This window comes from Indicator indicator, chromosome 7 (genome assembly GCF_027791375.1).
Source record: "Indicator indicator isolate 239-I01 chromosome 7, UM_Iind_1.1, whole genome shotgun sequence".
Taxonomy (NCBI): domain Eukaryota; kingdom Metazoa; phylum Chordata; class Aves; order Piciformes; family Indicatoridae; genus Indicator; species Indicator indicator.
The window spans coordinates 4098968-4115823 of NC_072016.1; the positions used below are offsets into that span (position 1 = coordinate 4098968).

The window sequence follows — 16856 nt, forward strand, 5'->3', positions numbered from 1 at the left end:
AAATGCTGGGATTTAACAAACATTTTCTTATTAGTCTGCTGTTTGAATTATGGACCTCTGGGTAAAAAAAAATACAGATTTGTGAAAGGAGACTAACGATTTCAAAACATTGAAAACACGCTGTGAGCATTTAATACAAGGCACTTTTATTTTTTAATAGTTTGCTGTATCCAAATAGAATCTGGGGGCAGAGGTGTAAGGTGTCTGTTTTCTCGTGCAACTGTGATGTGGTGAAAAGATTAAAAGTTTGCAAAGGGTTAACACATGTGGCAGTAAAATCTCTTCCTCAGAAAAATCAAGCGTACTGCAGATAGTTTAGTTTTATTTCACAGGTTTGGAATTGAAAAGGCAGCTTTTGGAGATAGATATTTATATATATATATATCTCTATAAAAATATGCTGGTGTAATCCTGCTTTATAGGTCAAAGATGTGTGACATGAGCATGAATTTTGTCTTTCGACCTTGCTGAAAAAAGAGAGACGACAGCATTAGACTCTGTTTGAAAGGGGTCTAATATAGTTGCAATTGAAATCTAGCTTGGAGAACCTGGTGACAGCTCAGCAGTGTTCAGGATACCATTCTCATAAGTACATTTTGGTAATGTTTCTCAACACTCACACTGTCAGGAGCACCACTGTCATGGCTTAAAACCTTTTTTCCTTTGTCTGCAGCAGTGTGTGGACTGTTTGTTACGGGCTTGTTCTCCACCGATGGAGGTAAACCGATTTATGTAACTAACTTTTTTTGGTTACTGGTTAAAGAATGAACGTTTAAAGATCTAGACAGCCAAACAGAAACCACTTTTTTTTTCTGTTCTCAGTTTGCAAATTGAGAGCCTTGAATTCATAAAAACAACCTACCAGAACTCGCCAGGTCCTGGGATTGTGACTGCAGTGAGGGCAGAGACCAGCTGGGATTAACGGAGGCATTTAGCTTGATGTCCAAGTTTCTTTATAGACTTTTTGGAATAAAGTCTCCTTGGTAGACTATGCTATTTTTTTTCATTAGTGTGAATTTCTCCAAGGTGGCCTTTTGCTATTGAAAGACGGACTAAACATTAGAGGGTTAGCAAAATACACTTTAAAAGCTATTAAAGAAGTTATATCAAGGTAATTTACACAAGAACTTACACAATGCGAGTTCTCCATTATAATAATGAAGTCAGGGTGGTAGGAAACTTGCCTCTTATGTGCATAGGAAAGTTTAGGACAGGGAGATACTGAATCACCAAACATACTGTAGTCTGCAGGGCTTGGGAACAGAGTTGTATCTCTTGCCTCATTCACTGAATTGGTATTATTTGCATTATTAACTAAAAGCCTACTTTGGTACTTTAATAAGATGAAATACAGCCTTGCTTTGACATTAAGTGCTTTATTGTGCCTGCTGCAAACACTTTATGAAACAAAATTCACTATTACATTCTGTCTGGGGACATGATTGTTTTCCAGCAGGAAAATTAGATGTTGCAGAGGTGGAGAATTTGGCTTCTCTGCAGAGGAAAATGTCAGTTGCTGTTCCGCTGCGCTCCTGCCAGACCGAACAAAATTGCAGCACTGATGGTTCTAAGGACACACTGCTTAGAGTGCCCATGGTTATTGGTGCTTTAAAAAGGTGGAATAGTTCACAGGCTTTCCCTGTCTTGGGGAAAAATATGGGAGAACCTCCGATGCTGACTCGGATATGTGCATGGATTGCAGGTTGCCAGCATCTGGCTTTGCAGCACAAGGGAGCAGAGTCTCGCTGTGTTACTGACTGTTGCTTTCTGGGTCTATATTAATTTCCCAGTTCCTAGTAGGAATGCCTTTCCAGATAAATTTGGGTTACCCTTTACTTAAATAGTCTGTCAACAGTTCACTTACCTAATAGTTAATTGAAATCTATTTGAAATAGTAATTTGTCTGGTGTTTTATTTTGGAAATGCACAGACTCTCAGTAAATTACCTTAAATAGGTAAGTGCTAGGTTACAAAATTGTAAGGCTTCAGAGCAGCACTTAAACATTAAAAATGCATTTAATGTTGGGTATTTAGCTCTTTGTACAGTTCTAATGCCAATGGATATAGGTAGTATATTAGGTTATTCTGCTAAGGGTTTTGTAAATTGGTTCCAGTAGTAGGAATGCGAGACTTCAATGCTTTTTGTAAATTTCAAATGATGTTGAGACTAATTTTTAATCCTGAATTTGCAGAAAATTTAAGTAGTGCTGCACAGAGTCCAGCATACACTGAAGTTTTCCATATTATTGTATATAACTGCATTGGTATTTTACAATTTTTGTCTTCTTTAATTCATTATTGTGTTAACTAAAGTCTATTTTGAAAACAGACATGCTCATAATTTTGATTTCTTAATGTACCAAGAATAAATGGCTTGTTCTGAGGAATATTTCTTCCTTGGTGAAGCAAAAGGTTGCATTGTGTGCTGTACTCTTTCCTGAAGTTACTTGAGAGGTGACATTTTTGGTTTGAATATGTTGGTAGGTAATGTGCATCCTTCTGGGAACATTTTAAGCTGTTCTGTTGCCTTTTTTGGTTTGTTCTTATTGTTAGTATTGAAAATAGATTTGTCCAGGTTTGTGTTTTTGTTAGATTGCAGGCTGTGTTATGGTGTATGTGTGTATATATATATGGGAGGGAAAGATCTTATCAATACAAACACTTCTAAGCCTGGGCATTTGCAGAAATCCAGAGAGGTAGATGGTAACATATAGGATCTTCTTTTTCTATGATCCTCCCTCCCAGGAATCTTGTTTCAGTTGCTCACTGAGGCAGTCACCGATCGTGGTCAGCAGTTTGAAGTTCCCATGGAATTTTGTTGTTTTTTGGTTTGGGTTTGATTTGGTTTTTTTACTTGATTCTGGGAAAATACATATGGGCAGTTGCTGGTACTGACTGAAAAGTTTATTTGTGCTGAGGAAACAAACCCAAACTAACAAAACCTCCCAAAACCTCAGCAAATGACAAGTATTTATTCAGTTAAAACTTGACATTGCTTTCCAGTGTGCTTTTACCTAACAAAATCTGAGTTAAATCTGTATTTTGAAGAGGTAAAAATCATTCCTAAAAGGAACAGCATACCATCGTCTGTGTTTGGTGAAAGGCATGTGGGGTGGTTTGTATTGTGATGGGAATAGTCAGGGAGGTGGCCAGGACCTGGAGTGGCACTAAGTCTTGCAGAGTGAAAATAATGGGGTCATCTGGGTGGTATTTTCCCTACCTGTGCAAGAGCGGTGTTGGGTTGATGGTTGGACTCGATCTTAGAGGTCTTTTCCAACCAAAACAATTCTATGATTCTATTGTTTTTTTGAATTCAGGAACTATAAAGGAAGATAATGAGTAAGATGTCAGTCCAGATACTACATGCACAAGGCATATTTTGAATTGGTTTATGGTACACTCATAAGCCTAAACCGTTGCCAGCTTTGCAGTTGTCATACAGAGACTTAAAAGAATAAAGTGTTTTTAACTGATTTTTTTTTTTTTCTACTTGAACAGTTTCAAAACAGTCTTCTTCCTGAAGGAGTTAATGAGGGAGAAACTTGGAACCAAATTAAAGTTAGAAGCTGAATTGGACTTCAGGAAAATAGCTGGAGTGTTGAGTTGTATTTATTCACAAGGAGAACAAAAGAGATGTCTTTCTCATGGCTCTGTATGAGGCTGATGCTCGCACAGAAACGAAGTGTCTCGAATCAGAGCTCCCTCCCAAAGAGTGTGCTGACAGTTAAAGGCTGCTTAATTATTTATTTGGATTTCTGAAACTCTTCAGTTCAGATCCATGTGACTGTTTCCTGAACACATTGTGATCTTTGAATGTGACAAGCAGATGCCTCTGATAGTTGAGAGAACAGTACTTATGAAAGACTTCTTTCTCATGAAATGGCAGATACATCCTGCAGGCAGTGGTGCTTGTGTCCTGCTATTTGTAACTCTTCGCAACAGAAATAATCATTGGGAGGCTGTGTCAGTGACCGAAGATGGAAACCAAGGCGTGAGGCAGTGCTGGGAAATGAGAGTACTAAATAAAAACAGAAAGAAGGAATACTCTGCAAGTACTTTTTCGGATATGTGGAGAGTCCAGGATGTCTTTGCAGGGTTGTGGCCACCGCTGTTAGGATTGCATGTGCGTGTGTCTGCTTGGTGATGGAGCTGCAGCTGTGCAGCTTCTGCTCCTCTTTTCTCCCCTCAGATCATGGCTGTGTCTGACACTGAAGCACTATCACTGAAAAACGAGAATGGTATCTATAACTCGGAGTATTCTAATCAAAGAGAGAGAGTTATGTGGTGAGATAACGTGTGTCAAACACTTAGTATCTTGAACATGAACTGCCTTTCCTGTGAATCACATGCTGGATGAGGGAAATAAAGCTAAAGGGCAAATATTTAGAACACCTGTATCTATTTTAATTCCAGGAGACTGGCTGGAAAGAACAACCAACTGTTTTTCACACAGTGTGAGAAAGTGTAGGATTTATTAGGATGTATCAGTCCTCTAGATGCATCAGTGGCATAAATTTATGCTTTAGGGTCATGGTATATTTTTGCCTTTCACTGCTGTGATACTCTTTGGTAAGGGAACTTAAAAGACCTGGTAAGATATTTACTGCAAAAGGGCTCTTGTGTTAAATCATGTTTGCAATTGTAAATAAACATTCAGTGATACGATCAACTTCCCGCTTTCACAGAATTATCTACACTAGTAAATAGAACTCAAATAATCTCCAGTCCTCTGCATTCAGAAAGTTCTAGTAGCTTCTAGTTGTTCCTTTTGACCAGTGAATACCTAGGAATAGCACTGCTTCTTTTTAATACAACAGAGTTACAATGAATCTTTTAAAAAATTTGTTGTAATTCTGTTACTTTAAAGAATTTGTTAGTGTTAATTACATCATTTGAGTTAAGGTAAATCTCTTCTCTCCTTTTCAGGTTTAAGCCATTCTTTCCATGTCAAGTATTGCCACCTGATGAATATGAAGATCGAGAGCTCTCTATACAAGATATTCTGTTGACAGAAGGTCGACTAAAAGTCACATTAATTGAATGTACAAGGTATGTTTTGTGGCCTTTTGCTTATTCTTGACTAAGCAAGTACCTGTTTGTCTTAAGTTTGGAGTAATTGTAACTATAAGCCTGTTTTCATTCACTAAGCAGCAGCTTTCATGTCCTGATTGTGTCTGGATTTTTTGGAAGTAAAAACAAACAAAAAGTTGCAATAAGTTTCTGAGGTGCTTCTATATTTGTGTGTGCTCCATGCATTTGCCTTTCTCCTGAATTTTGCCTGGTTACAAAGCTAATCTTTACCTCCTGTTATTTGTTTTGTTTTGCTTCTCTGTTTGGCACACCAAATTATGAATCTCTTTCCAGGACAGTGTAAATGTAGTAATTATCCTATTGTATTTTGTTGTAAGCAAAGGCAAATAATTCTTTCACTCAGTCTTCCTTAGATTAATCCAAATAACTTTTATAAGGCATTATTTATTGTCTTTGCCTTGAACAAAATAATGGAAAGAAATCTACTTCATTCATTGAAGAGAAAATTACTCCCTTAATAGCTGGAGAAAAGGTGTGTGGGCTCTTGGTTTGTTTGTTTTCTCTTTTGTCAGACCTCTTAGTTCTTGGTTTATGTTAGATCTTATCCAAGTGGTACTTAGCCTTTGATCTAGTCATGTGCTGTTCTACTCTTTATGAACTAAACTCTGGTTTTCAGCAAGACTTTTTTTTTTTAACCTGTTCTTTTCTTTGATGTATTACCCATATGATCTCTTAGCACATTTTTTTCCTGTAGCCTTGAACTGCTCAAATTGTATTTGTTGTACTGATGTGGATTATTAGTGTCATGGATTGCCAGAAGATTCTATGAATTGTGTGGGTCACAGCAGTGATTATTTTCTGTAATAAAATTTCTGCTTACCTGTCTTCCTAATTTTTCTGTTATGTTTTCTGTGAATGATTCAAGAATATTGAATGACTCTGCACTCCTTGGCTATTAAGTGTTTCCTCTTTACCCTTGCTGAGTAAGGGAAATCTTCAATTTCAATCCAGCAGTGCGTTCATTTTTATTATAAGAAGGCCATTAAGAAGGCCAAACACCTTGAGTTGTGTGCAGTTGTTCTTGGTTGGGAATGTAATCTTTTAATGGCTGCCTTTCTTGAATCTGGAAGGTTGTGTAACATCACCGAGGTATCTGCAGCGTTGTATTTCTTTCCATTACACTTAGAAGCCAGATTGCTCAGTTTGACATCATCACTTGACCTCTCAGTATTTTCAGCTGTCACAGATGCTTATCAGATGGCTGGAAGAGGATGTAGTTGCTGGCTTGTCAGGTCTTTTAAGCTTTTCAGGTCTGACTTAATCCAACTGTTTTATGTGGCTTGGAATTTCTCGGCACACACTTGAAAATTTTGTCTCAACGGACACCTTGCAATCTAGATGTCTGACTCCTGGCCCCATAGTAATTCCTCAGATCTTCCAGATGTTCCATCCTTATTTGAACTAAACTGCAAATGCTGTCTCTGTGAGTAAATAATTCTTGCTTACTCTGCACCTGGAGATAGTGATGAGGTAGATGCTGAAAGACACAGAGAAAGGATTTGGGTGGTAAAAGAAGAAATACACAATATATGCAAAAGAAACAATGACAGAATTTCCTTTTTTCATCACCACCATATGTGAGCTGTTGTGAAGGTTGCCTGAGACAATTCTGAATGGTTCTTCTGCAGTGCAGCACTTCATGCTCAAGTACAGAGCTTTTTCACTTCTGCCTGCCATAGGGACCTGAGAAGAACATTTTTCTTTGTGTCTTTCAGTTTTTCTTAGTTCCCCAGGAGGTTTTTCTATTCTTTCTCAGTGTAGTAGCTGTTCTTTAACTTCTTACCAGAATTTGGAGTAGGATTCTTGACTGCTGATGTTCTATTCCTCCTAGTCTGGTAACAGTCCTTCTACTTCTTCTGCTTTGGTCTGAAATACAGTGATAAAGCATTTAGCAAACTTCTTGTGTTATAAATGTCCAGTTTAATTTCATTGTATTCTTATACAACCCTATTAGCTGCTCTTTTTCCACTTGCTTCTTTTCTAATTGCAGGCTTGACCATATTCACTTCCTTGCTGTCATGGTATTGAAAGAAAATGTATTTTGCACATGTGGAAAAAAAAATGAAAGAATGGAAACTTGAGTGTAAATAAAGAATGCATTTTGCAAATGTTTATTTGACCTGTTGAAAACACGTTTCTTGTACAAGTTCAATTCCCTCACAGAACTCAGTAGCTGTAAAAATGCTATTGTCTTTTATTACCTTAATTTCTTAAGGAAAAAACCAAGTAGGAAATTTATATAGCCTTTTTTCTGGAAGACTATAAGGACTTGCTGAAGTTTTTTGGCTTGCATCAAGAGTTGAGGTGACCACAGCCTCCATGCACTTCTGTTGTTCTTTGTCAGAAGACAAATCCTTCATGTCTTGGAGTCCTTGTAGCTCTCCCACTGGAAATCAGGACAGTTCTCAACAACTATTTTCATATCCACAGCAACTCTTGAATCACTCTATTTTACTTCACACTCACCTGTTGCAGGGAACCATCCACTTTACAACTGGGGAAGGAATAGCAATTCACCTCCTATATGCATATTTTAATCGCTCAGTTGGTAATTACATTTCTTTGATTTAGTTATAGCAGAGCTTTTAAACTTTGTTTCCAGTTGCCTTCCATACATCCTTTCATACTGATTTACAAGCCTTGAATGTGTAGGATATAGATACCTCCTTAATATGCAGTTGTTTTGGGTGTGTTGTGACACAATGCCAGGTTTTGTCTGTAGTTGATAGAATACAGTACCTTTTTGGGTGCTACTGGAATTATTATTAAAACAAAAATTTAAGTGTGGTAGCAATTAAACTTTCCCCTTTGTCTTTCTGACATTAGTGATTGAATTCCAAACTCCAATGTGAAGATCTCTCTAAATTGTAAATGTGTAGTTTTGCTGTCTTGTGACATATTTCAAGTTGGATGTTGGCAACCTGATGTATGGTGAAATCTCCTTATGTCTCATTGTTTTCCTTGTGACTTTTATGGTATGGTTGTAGCTGAAAACTGTTTTATTTCTATTTTGAGGTACCTCCTTTCCTTTTCAGTATTTACTGTTTAGTATAAGACAGCTAAATAGCTACTCTGCTGGTATTTTAGAGGGACAGTAAGAACTCCTGGAAAATTCCCTCAGGGTGTGTTTAGGTGGCCAGAAAATGAAATGTATGCAACCAGTTAACAGCTGTGGAAAAGCTTTAATGAGCTGTCTTGACCAGTGGGACACTGAGGAAAGAAACCTGTTACTCAAAACCAGCTACTAAAAGCAGAACAGAAAAGCCATAGAGGTTTTCTGGGGATGGCCAAAAGATAAGCAAAGAAGACATGAGTTTGTCAGTTCAAGTCACTCTGATGAAACTGAGTCTTGTCCAGACACAGTACCTAATCACTTCATTCTGAGGCGAGGTTTCTGCTCACAGTAATCAAATCAAGTGTCTAGACAAGTGAGTGCTGAAACTCACTTGCTGGAGATGAGGCTGCTGTTTGTGGTGTTCCACTAGAGCATGCAAACTTCCCACCTGAAGATGGTCTTAGAGGATACAGTGATCACTAACACTGAACCAAAGCTGACTGGCACTGTATAAAGCAGGTGGGCTGAGTACCAACCCAAATGCTATCATCTCCTGTCATCCCTGCCATGCATTCATGTGCTCAGCTGAAAACAGGGAGGGCCTTTCCCTTGGGACAGGCTGAATTTTACCAATTGTAATTGCTGGTGAAAGTTGTTTGCAATAGCTTTAACTTTCAAAGTATGATGACTTGGTATCTTCACATCTGGGAGGCTGGATGTTTTTCAGTCATAAGCATTTAACCTGGAAACATTGTTTAACAACATCAATATAAAAACAGAGAAAATTGATGTGTTTTTTTCTGACATCTTCAGTCTACATCCTCTGAAGAGCTGTGCAACGCATCACAATCACAATAAGATGCTTTGTATGAAAGCTTAGAAAAGGTCCTTGTCAAATGTATGTAAGGAAGCTGGGAAGGGGGATTAAAATCTCATCATTGTTGTGAATGAGTAACACTTATCTGCTTCCACCTACTGTGAGATAAGCTGTGCACAGCTTTATTGCTGTTCTATAACCTAAAAGGTTTTTGGTTTTCTTTTATAGTAATACCTACCCAAAATATAGCCTTCTGAAACAGTATTCTGCATGCAAAACCACTCTTTAGTTTATCAATGTTACGAAAAGCTACAAATAGGATCTCAGATCAGTGAAACAAAAATCATAAGTAGTAGTAAACTACTTGTTTGTGACTTTAATCTACAGTAATGATCTCTTGAACCAAGAAGGCCTGCAGTATATTGTAAAGTTTAGGACTAGAATTAAAGACTCTTGTGACTCTTGTTGCTTTTTAAAGAAACAAAGTTGTTATTGTTTGGAAAAATGCAAGTTTGCCAGCTGGACACTTTTAAAATAGAAAGGGGAAACACAATAGCAAAAAAAAAAAAAAGAAAAAGCAAAAAGAAAAAAAAAAAAAAGAAAAAGCAACCCCCAAATAACTCCAAACAAAAAAGCCCCTAGCTGAAAATTGTTCTGTTTGATATTTATGGAGTTCTTCCACTAGATGGTGGCAATGCCTTGCCTTTGGTGGAAGGCTGAGCCTGTGGAATCCTTTCTGTGTGGACTTCTTTGTATGTACACATTGTGATAATGAGTGTGTCACTCAAGAGTGGTGAATTTACTGTGATATCTGGCATATATGCAATAGTATTCCAATTCTTACTGTAAGCTTTTCTGTTTCAGGCTGCTTATATTTGGATCTTATGAAAGAGAAACAAATGTTCATTGCACAATGGAGCTGAGCAGTAACGTTTGGGAAGAAAAATCCAGAAGTTCTATTAAAACGGTAAAAAAAATATAGCCTTTCCATTTTGCTGTGTCTTATGCTCTTAATACACTGTCTAGGAAGAGTGTATCTTTGGAGTGATAAAACCAAAAAGCCACAAAACCTAACAGAGCAGTTATTTGTATTTTAATCCAAAGTATTTCCCTGCCAGATTGATGAATGTGAATAAAATCATTCAGTTATCACAGCTGTGCTTGAAGATATCATACATTGTCAACTGTCCACCTGGATTAAACCAAATAAGACTGTAAAATGCATGTTATATTTGGGTGGGGCAATGTTTGGAGAACAGTAAGATTCACCTGAGCAGTAGTGTGTATTCCCTTCTGGTGTGAGTGGTGAAGACATGTGGGATCAGAGGTAGCTCTCAGGACCGACTTCCTCCTTTACCCCTCAGCATTTTGTGCTCATGCAGGCAATGGCCACAGACTTTTTTTTTTTTTTTTTTTTTTAGAACATATGGGTCCTACCATCTGCTAAGAAAAATACTGGAACAAATATCTGCAAATATAGAAGTTAGTGGTGTTGGTGGTATTATGAGTTAGTCTTTTACTAATTATCATACTGGAGTTTAGCAGCATAGGGCATGCAAATTGCATTTCTTTCTGTGTGTGTGAAGATGAGGGCTACCTTTCTTTTTGCTCCTTCAAATAAGAGGTACAATGTATGGAAGAGCCTTGCAGGTTCACATTAGAGTGATATTGTGTAGTCAGCAAATTGAATTGGGCTTATGCTTATTGGGAAAAAGAAAAAGAACCAGAAGGTTTAAAGGACTTTATGTTAACAATTGGTTTCATGCAAAGAAACAATTGAAACAAAAATCTATGTCCTGCACTCTACCTTCTGCTGTCTGAGTGCACTTGTTTAAGCTTTGTGTCTTTGTATCTGTCTGGAGTTGTGTTTGGAGACCAGCATCATTTTTCCACTGGAGCAGCAAGAATCCAGAACTTCAGCATCTCATTCAGTTTCTGCAGTTAAGTTCCACTTTGTATTGTTTTTAAAACTCCTCCTTATGACAAATGCTATGATACTTGTTTTCAGCTTACTATGTAGTAGAAAAAACCCAACTAACCAAAAAAAAAAAAAACAACAGAGCACCCAAACAACTTTGGCATCTGGACCTGATCCTGCTAATACTTACTCACAGGAGTGAGCCTTTTGTTGGGATAAGCTGTGTATGACACCATAGATGGAGCTGCAGGTTTGGTGCTCTAGCAATGGAGGTGGTAGTACAGTGATCAACAGTTACACTTCTTTTCAGATAACTCTGAGTGGCAATGTTGAGATATATTCTCCTCCATTAACAAAAGAGGAAAGAAAGCCCACTGCAGACAGCATGGCACTGGTGTGTTTGTGACAGCAGATGGCAGTAGGACTAAACTGATGCAGAGTGGAATGGCTGGCTCCTTTCTAAAACTGCAGAAAAAGTAATCTGGGTGAGACTCTCAGGAACTCATCTTCTGTTTCAGCATCTAACATGAAATGGCAGGTTTCTAAAACTTCCTAAGCTTTTGGAAGTTTGGCCTGCAATATACAGAAGGGCTTTCTATGCATCTGTGTTGCAGTGCTTCATTAGGCATTGTGCAAACACTGCCTGAGAGCCAGCAGGCTCCTTGATCTCAGTTGCTGCATCTCCACCTCTGCTGTCAGTATGAAAAATTCACTGTAGTCAACCACTCTGAACTTCAGGCCCCACTAGATATGCAGCCTAATTTTAAGATGCTGCTTTTGAAAACTTTAATGTGATGGAAACTGAAAATTAGCACCTTGCAGAACTACTTTTTGCTTCTCAGCTTATGTTCAACAGATGTAGTGAGACCATGGATGGAGCGGGTCCAGAGGAGGGCCATGAGAATGATCAGAGGGCTGGAGCACCTCTGCTACAAGGACAGACTGAAGGAGCTGGGGGTGTTCAGCCTGGAGAAGAGGAGGCTCTGGGGAGACCTAATAGCAACCTTCCAGTACCTGAAGGGGGCTACAAGGATAGAGAGACACTGCTTACAAAGACCTGTGGTGATAGGACAAGGGGCAGTGGCTTCAAACTACAGAAGAGCAGATTTAGATTGGATGTTAGGAACAAGGGTGGTGGAACAGTGAAACATGTTGGGGCCCTATCCCTGGAGATATTCAAGGTGAGGCTCGACAGGGCTATGTGCAACCTGATCTAGTTGAGGATGTCCCTGCTGACTGCAGAGGGGCTTGGACTGGATGACCTTTGGAGGTCCCTCCCAACCCAGACCATTCTATGATTCTATATCTTTTTCCTTAATGCATCAGTTTAAATATGCAAGTTAAGTTACAGAGTGTTAGGACATGGCACTGGGTGGCTTTGAGTATTGCCAGAGATCCTCAACAAAAGAGGTGTTTCTACCACACTTAACACTGGACTTTAAGTTGTTTTTCTCAGGAATTGTAACTGTGTGAATACATAAGTTGTTATAGTGAGTTATTTCCAGAAAAAGATTACTTCTACCTTTAACTGTGATTTTTAGTTCTAATGCAGTGTTGACCATAAAGCAGAAATACTTAATCTCTTTCTAATATTAAACCCTTCTTTTAATGCCCACATGTAGGATAACTATTTAAGGTGAAGAAGTTGTTAGCATGAAAAACAGCTTTAGAAACTATGGAGGAGAAATGGTTAGGCTTAAATGGAAGTGAAAAGCAGCAAGAAGTGTTTAATTGATAGGAGTCTCCCACAGGCCTGACAAGACATCCTTTGATTCAGGCTGTTGTACAATGCTCCTGAGGAAAATTCTCATAACTTTCTCTACTTCCTGGCATTTTCATTTTGATTATGTTAATAGCAGTGATAAAAGCTGAGACAGGTTTAATACTTCATAATGAATTGTAGTGTGACTTTTTAATCTGATCCCATTATTTCTGGGAATATTAGGAGGTGTCAGAATTGGTTTTGAAAACAGTGCTGTGTTAGTGTCTGATACAAAGGGGTCTGAGGTTTCTGTTTATCAAATCAATCTGAAATACCAGTAAGAATTCCAGGAGGTGATTTGGCACACATTCCCATGTGACACATGTAAACATTCTTAAATATCTTAATTAGTAGTACATGCTGCTGGAATTCACATTCATCACTGCATTGCTATGTAAAACTTAATTATTCCACCCTATCCATGCATAATTAGTGTTGGCAGCTTCAGATTGCTAGACAGGTGTTCTGTGGCTGAATAATTAGGTAGATGTTTGTAGATATTGAATGGAGACTGTGTGTGTCATAAATGTGAATTGCTGTGGCTACTGAAGTGTCAGCAACACAGCTTGTTTTTTTTGTTGTTGTTTTTTTTTTTTTTACAAAGAGAATTGTTCTGGTTTTCTTTGGAACAGAGTGGAGCCCAGCTTTATTACACTTGATGAGAATCTTCCTGCTGACTTTACCTGTGCCAGCACTTCATGTACAGTGCTGTGAAAGAATAACAGAACTTTTCAGCTGAATCTGAAGTTTTTCTATGAATAAAAGGCAAAAATTATGTACCTTTTTAAAAAGGGACAGGAAAATGGACATAGACTTGATCTTGAAGTATCAACAACAGAGACTTGAGGTGGTTTTGTAATTCTAATTACCCCTTACATTGACTCTGCAGTGCCTTGACTGCTGAGTGTGGCAGGCATTGTGGAACTTCCCCCTTGTTCCAGCACTGCAGAGAGGAATGAATCAAAAGTATATTCATAGAATAGATTCGTAGAATGGTTTGGGTTGGAAGGAACTTTAAAGATCATCTAGTTCCCAACCCCCATGGCATTGATAGGGTCACCTTCCACTAGACCAGGCTGCTCAAGGCCTCATCCAGCCTGGCCTTGAACACCTCCAGGGAGGGGGCATTGAGATGAGAATCTTGTTCCTTATGAACTGCTCTGCATATCTTGGTAGTCCCTTTGCCTTTCTTTAGGTACTGATTTTTTTTGACAGATTAGTTTTCTGCAAGTTATAGAAATGATTGCAAATAGGTTTGTATCTTGTGATACTCTTATACCCATGAAGCATGTACAGACTCCAGATGGTTTGTTTTGTTTGTTGCACAGGAATGTAAGTAACTTGATGTATGTAAAGTAATGGGGGAGAGGTGCTCAACTGCAAAACAAAGTGCCTCCATTCCATGGTTTCTCTTAAGTTTTCCTCTTTTGACTAGAAATTCAGGAGCACAAGAGAATTGTTATTGATCTTTAAATAATTGTTAGATAATCTAAGAGCAATAGGAGGAAACACCTTTAAATTCTAATTTAAAGTAATACATTGTCTGAGGTGGTACTATGGGAGAAGCTACAGTTTTGTATTCCTAAAGGTAGTAAGTGCTAGGCTTTTTATTGTTGGGTTTTTTGTTTGTTTTTTTTTTTAGTCCTTCTGTAAATACAAACTTTAGCAACACAGAAACTCCATTTCATAGTCTGCAAAGTAAAATCTCCATCTAAAACACTTATAGTATTACTTCTGCAGCAGGTGTCTCAGGAGCACACAAATATCCTCTGAAGTAACCTAATAAGGGAAATAACTAAAAAATAAATCATCCCACCACTAAAGAGGAATTCAGCTTGATGTTTTCTCCAGTTCATTCTGTGATGAGCACTGGAGTAACTGAAGGGGGAGACCAGTGATGCAGTCTTTCAGTATTACACTCTGAATTTGTGTATGTGGAACACTGGAACAGGTTGCCAAGGGAGGTAGTTGAGGCCTCATCCCTGGAGATACTCAAGCTGAGGCTCAACAAGCTTGTCAGCAACCTGATCTAGTTGGGGATGCCCCTGCAGAGAGGGTTGGACTAGATGACCTTTGTAGGTCCCTTCCAACCCAAACCATTCTATGATTCTATACATACACATATATAGGCCACAATCCCCACTTCTTTGGGTGGTGAAGTCATTGCAGAACCAGAATGGTGTGGGTTGAAAGGAACCTCTGGAGATCATCTGGTCTAGTCACCCCCCCTACTTAAGCAGGGTCACCTGGAGCAGCTTGCCCAGGATCATGTCTGGGGGGTTTGGAATCTCTCTGGGCAGCCTATTCCTGTGTCACACTCAAAGGAGCTTTCCTTCATGTTCAGATGGAACCTCCTGTGTTCTTATTTGTGCCTGTCAGCCCTTCTCCTGTCACTGGGCACCACTGAAAAAGAGTCTGGCCCCTTATCTTGATGGATGTGGCTTTTTATAGGTGAATTTAATGGTAACCATGAAATTGCTGCAGGCAGGCTGGTCGGTACCTGTTTATAAAAACAAAGCAATATTTCTCAGCCTTTCATAAAACTAATTTTCCTTTATCAAGGATTAAGGGAAACCTAAAGGTATTCCAGTACCATAACATACGAATGCAAAGTGAGAAACAACACAAATTAAATCCAGCACCTTCTGAAATGAGTTGCCTGAAGATACTGAACTAGAATGTCAAAACTGAAAGCAACTGTGAAACATTAATTTGTAAATACGTGGAGTTAAACCACCTCACAGCTGGCATTTCAGTCTGCTTATTTAACAGCCTGCCATTTCAGCATTTAATCCTGTCAGAAGGAAGGAGGAGGATTAAAGCAAGAGAAGCTTTTTTGGAAATGTCACTTTTTATGAAAATTCATCATCTTGTACAAGTTGATAATATTTGTAAATACAATGGGGAATAGTTCTGAGATCTGTGCTTTACATAATATTCTGTAATCCATCTTTCAAATAAACTTGAAGGCCACCAGGATTTTTTTGTGTGTGTGTGTCTCATCCTAAACATTTTAAGCTTTTTGACTTGGGGCTTTGGAAGGCTTTTCTCTGACTTAATGAGAGACTTCCTCTGGAAAATGCACTGTAGTTCTTTACTGCTCAGGGTCTGAGTGTGAACATTGGAGGAAAAAACAAACCAACCTCCAAAAAAAATCCAAACAAGCACCAAATCCCCCACTGACTTTTTAATTTTTTTGAATGTATGTATGTTCAGATAGGGTTTGGGTTTTTTTTTCTTTTTTAAGAACTAGATATCATGGCTTTGGTCAGTCTGACCTGATACTTGTTTCCTGCTTATAAGTCATTGAGAAGCTATCCTTGGGCATACATTTCCTCACCTGGGACAGGCAGAAAGCAGAGCTTGATACACTTCTGCATTTGGCAGCAGACTAAATGAATCATGGGCAACCAAGTCTGTAGCTCCCCTTTATGTGTCCTTACTTTCTCCTTATATCCCAGTCTCACAGTATATCAGAGGTTGGAAGGGACCTCAAGAGATCATCAGGTCCAACCCCCCTGCCAGAGCAGCATCACTTAGGGTAGGCTGCACAGGAATGCATCCAGGTGGGTTTGGAAAGTCTCCAGAGAAGGAGACTCCACAACTCCCCTGGGCAGCCTGTTCCAGGGCTCTGTCACCCTCACTGGAAAGAAGTTTCTCTTCATGTTGAGCTGAAATCTTCTATGTTCAAGTTTGTATCCATTGTTCCTTGTCTTATCACTGTGCACCACTGAAAAGAGCCTGGCCCCCTCCACTTGACACCCACCCCTCAGATATTGATAGACATTGATCACATCCCCTCTCAGTCTTCTCAAGACTAAATAGCCCCTGGGATCTCAGTCTCTCAGTCTTATACCCAAGCTTGAAGTTGTGACCCTTCCCAGTCTCCACTGGAGTGCTTGCCATGAACCTGACTTGCTATGTTTCAAATTTAAAATAGCAGATGAAAAGATTAATGAATAAAGTAACTTGAGTGAGAAGAATCCTTAGTGGGCAGGGCTTAATGCTCTGTGTATACTTCTGTTTCCCCATCCCCAACTCTAAGAGCTGCCAGGAGAACTCATGCATAGTACTCAGTTAGGAAGAGAAGTTCTTCTGCAGCCAGATAATTGTGTACTGAAATAAGTTTTGAAGCTACTTAATTCCAGTCTAGATCTCCATTAGATTTTATAACTAGAGCTGTATTGCAGGTGCTGTTAGTGATGCTGTCTGT

At 38.8% G+C, this 16856-nt stretch overlaps 1 protein-coding gene across 1 annotated transcript in view; it reads left to right on the forward strand.

Annotated features, from left to right (window-relative positions):
- Positions 1-16856, forward strand: part of PDZD8 (PDZ domain containing 8) — a 53087-nt gene that overhangs the window by 15857 nt on the left and 20374 nt on the right. The window contains exons 2-3 of the mRNA XM_054382535.1: positions 4927-5049; positions 9828-9930. Of these exons, the coding sequence (XP_054238510.1) occupies positions 4927-5049; positions 9828-9930 (226 nt within the window). The remainder of the gene's footprint in view (positions 1-4926; positions 5050-9827; positions 9931-16856) is intronic.